Source organism: Mesitornis unicolor, unplaced genomic scaffold (assembly GCF_000695765.1).
Source record: "Mesitornis unicolor isolate BGI_N332 unplaced genomic scaffold, ASM69576v1 scaffold28946, whole genome shotgun sequence".
In the NCBI taxonomy this organism is placed as follows: domain Eukaryota; kingdom Metazoa; phylum Chordata; class Aves; order Mesitornithiformes; family Mesitornithidae; genus Mesitornis; species Mesitornis unicolor.
The window spans coordinates 5,979-8,277 of NW_010193420.1; the positions used below are offsets into that span (position 1 = coordinate 5,979).

General features: G+C 55.9%; 1 protein-coding gene across 1 annotated transcript in view; it reads right to left on the reverse strand.

Annotated features, from left to right (window-relative positions):
• Positions 1 to 2,103, reverse strand: part of LOC104542979 (talin-1-like) — a gene marked incomplete at its 3' end in the record, with an annotated part of 8,077 nt that extends 5,974 nt beyond the window's left edge. The window contains 7 exon segments of the mRNA XM_010187458.1: positions 1 to 127; positions 207 to 323; positions 613 to 738; positions 894 to 942; positions 944 to 1,063; positions 1,303 to 1,469; positions 2,017 to 2,103. The exon segment at positions 1 to 127 is cut by the window's left edge and continues 44 nt beyond it. Of these exon segments, the coding sequence (XP_010185760.1) occupies positions 1 to 127; positions 207 to 323; positions 613 to 738; positions 894 to 942; positions 944 to 1,063; positions 1,303 to 1,469; positions 2,017 to 2,103 (793 nt within the window).
• Positions 2,104 to 2,299: the final 196 nt, after the last annotated feature.

Consider the following 2,299-nt stretch of genomic DNA (forward strand, 5'->3'; position numbering starts at 1 on the left):
CCCCCCCCCCCCGACCCGTGTTCCCACCAGCCACTGCTTTGGCTGTGGCCATCGTGATGCCTTTCGTCATGCGGATGAAGTCCTCTGGGGTGGAGACCTTGGCGGGAGGCACAGGGGAGGAGAAGACCTGCGAGGCGAGAGGCAGTGGTGAGGCGGGGAGCAGGAGGTTGGGGGGAGAACAGCCGTAGCACCGCGGCTGTACTCACTGCCAGCTCCTGGCGGATGTGCTCTATCGTGGCCTCCAGCGCCCGCGTCCCCTTTGTGGCCTCGTCCTCAACGGCCTTCACTGTCTTCAACAAGGACGTTACATTGGTCACCATCACCTGTGAAGGTAAAAGAGAGGCAGGTGAAATCCCACACAAGCTCTGGGCTGCTGCTGGCATCCATCCCTCCCACATGGTTTGGTCCAAAACAGCCCCGTCCCCATACTCCACTCATACATTTTATTCTCCCACCAATGCCTCCTCTGCATGCTGTGCTCCTTATTTTATGTGCCCCTTCCTCCCCCCTTGCCCTGACTGCCCCCCAGATGTCCTCCTGCCCCTAGACAAGCAGAGAAACACCCCTGCTCTTTCTCCACCCACCCCAATTCCCATCACGCCCAGCTCAGACCTTGGCAGAGTTCTTCAGCTGGTAGACAGCAGGGTCATCCCCAGCTTTGCCAGCAGCTGCCTTGGTGGCACCGATCAGGTCTCCAAGTGCCTTGGCCACATCCTTCACAGCATTGATCAGGACCACCTGGGGAGAGCAAGACCAGGGCAATGGCTTGGCTAGGGTCACACACAGGCTGTGGGTGGTGTGGCCCAGCAGTGAGAAATCTGGGCACCACACGACACCCACAACCCGCCGTCTGCCACAAGCAGCCTCTGTTCACCCTACACACGCCACCCCACCTGAGTCTCCGGGTCTTCAGATCCCAGGCTGGCGGCCCCCAGACTCACGGGTGATGGTGGACACAGAGGACTGGGCAGCCTGGGCCAGCTTCTCCTGGCTGGCCGTGGCGTTCTGCACTAACACCTTGGTGTCCTCCACCAGCGCCTTGGCTGTCTTCAAGATGCCCTCCCTGAGGAGAAGAAGGGAGTCAGAAAGGACACAGCCCTCTACATGCACACATGGTCCTTGGGGTGAGGAGATACTGTGGACCCTGCTTTCTGTACATACAAGATGGAGGGGAAACAGTGTGACCTGAACTTGCAGCTCTCCTTGGGGCTGGTCCGTGGGTCAGAAAGACAGGAGACCATGGGACAGAGCCTCACTCCCCCATCTCTGGCTGAGCAGAGGCTGAACAACGTGCATGGGTACCTGTGGTCTGCAAAGGTCTCCGAGTTCTCCCGGTTGAGGGTTCCTGCCGTGGCAAACATGATGGTGGTGTCCAGGTCAGCAATGATGCCGGAGACTGCGCTGGCTGCTGTGATGCAGGCTTGCGTCCCACGGTTCCCAGCCTGAAGAGCTGCCAGCACGTGAGACACCTGCGGGGTACGAGTAGGGTGACCGGGGAGTAGAGCAGGTTCAGGCAACCCCCACCACACACACCTTCTCCAGCACCACCCGGGACGGAGCTGCTCCATACCAAGCAGAGGAATTGGCAATTGCGTGGTCTGGACACCCCTCCTTAGCTTCCAGCTATTTATTTTTACCTTGTATCTATTGTGTTTGGAGGTTCAAAAGATATTGGACTCTGGTAGTTTCCCGGTAAGTAAGGTTTCACTCATAGGAGAACAAGTTTGCTGATGGAAAGCAATCTTGGAAAAGAAGGACCTGTAGGAGGTCCTGACCATGCAGGCGTATGTCACACATGACGAGTAAGTGTTTGGTTCTGTTTTATGATTCTGCTTACAAGCACTGTTGCTCTACTCTTATCAACTAGAGTTTTCTGGCCATGTTTTCATCTGTTATTCAGAAGTGTGCTTTTCAGACTGGCTGATGGGCAGGGCACTTTGTTCCATACCAGCCAAAGGCAAGGGGGAGACTGATCACCCAGCATGAGTGCAAGAGCTGATTTGGAGAGCCCTGTACTGCCACCAGTGTGTATATCAGTCTCCCCTGGTAGGCCATCATCAGCTGGACAACACATTCACCCATCACAGCACCAGCTGCTGTCATGGTGCCTGGAGAGGGTGATCCATCCTCCAGGCTGTCAGCTGGGCAGGGCGAGCAGGGCTAAGAGCCAGCAGAGCCCAAAAGGACCAGTGAAGAACCCAGTTGTCCTGGTTTGAGCTAAACAGAACTAATTTTTTCTATTTAGTGATTTTTACTTCTCAGCTCAGACTCTTCTAAATGGCTGAACTTGCTGAAAACT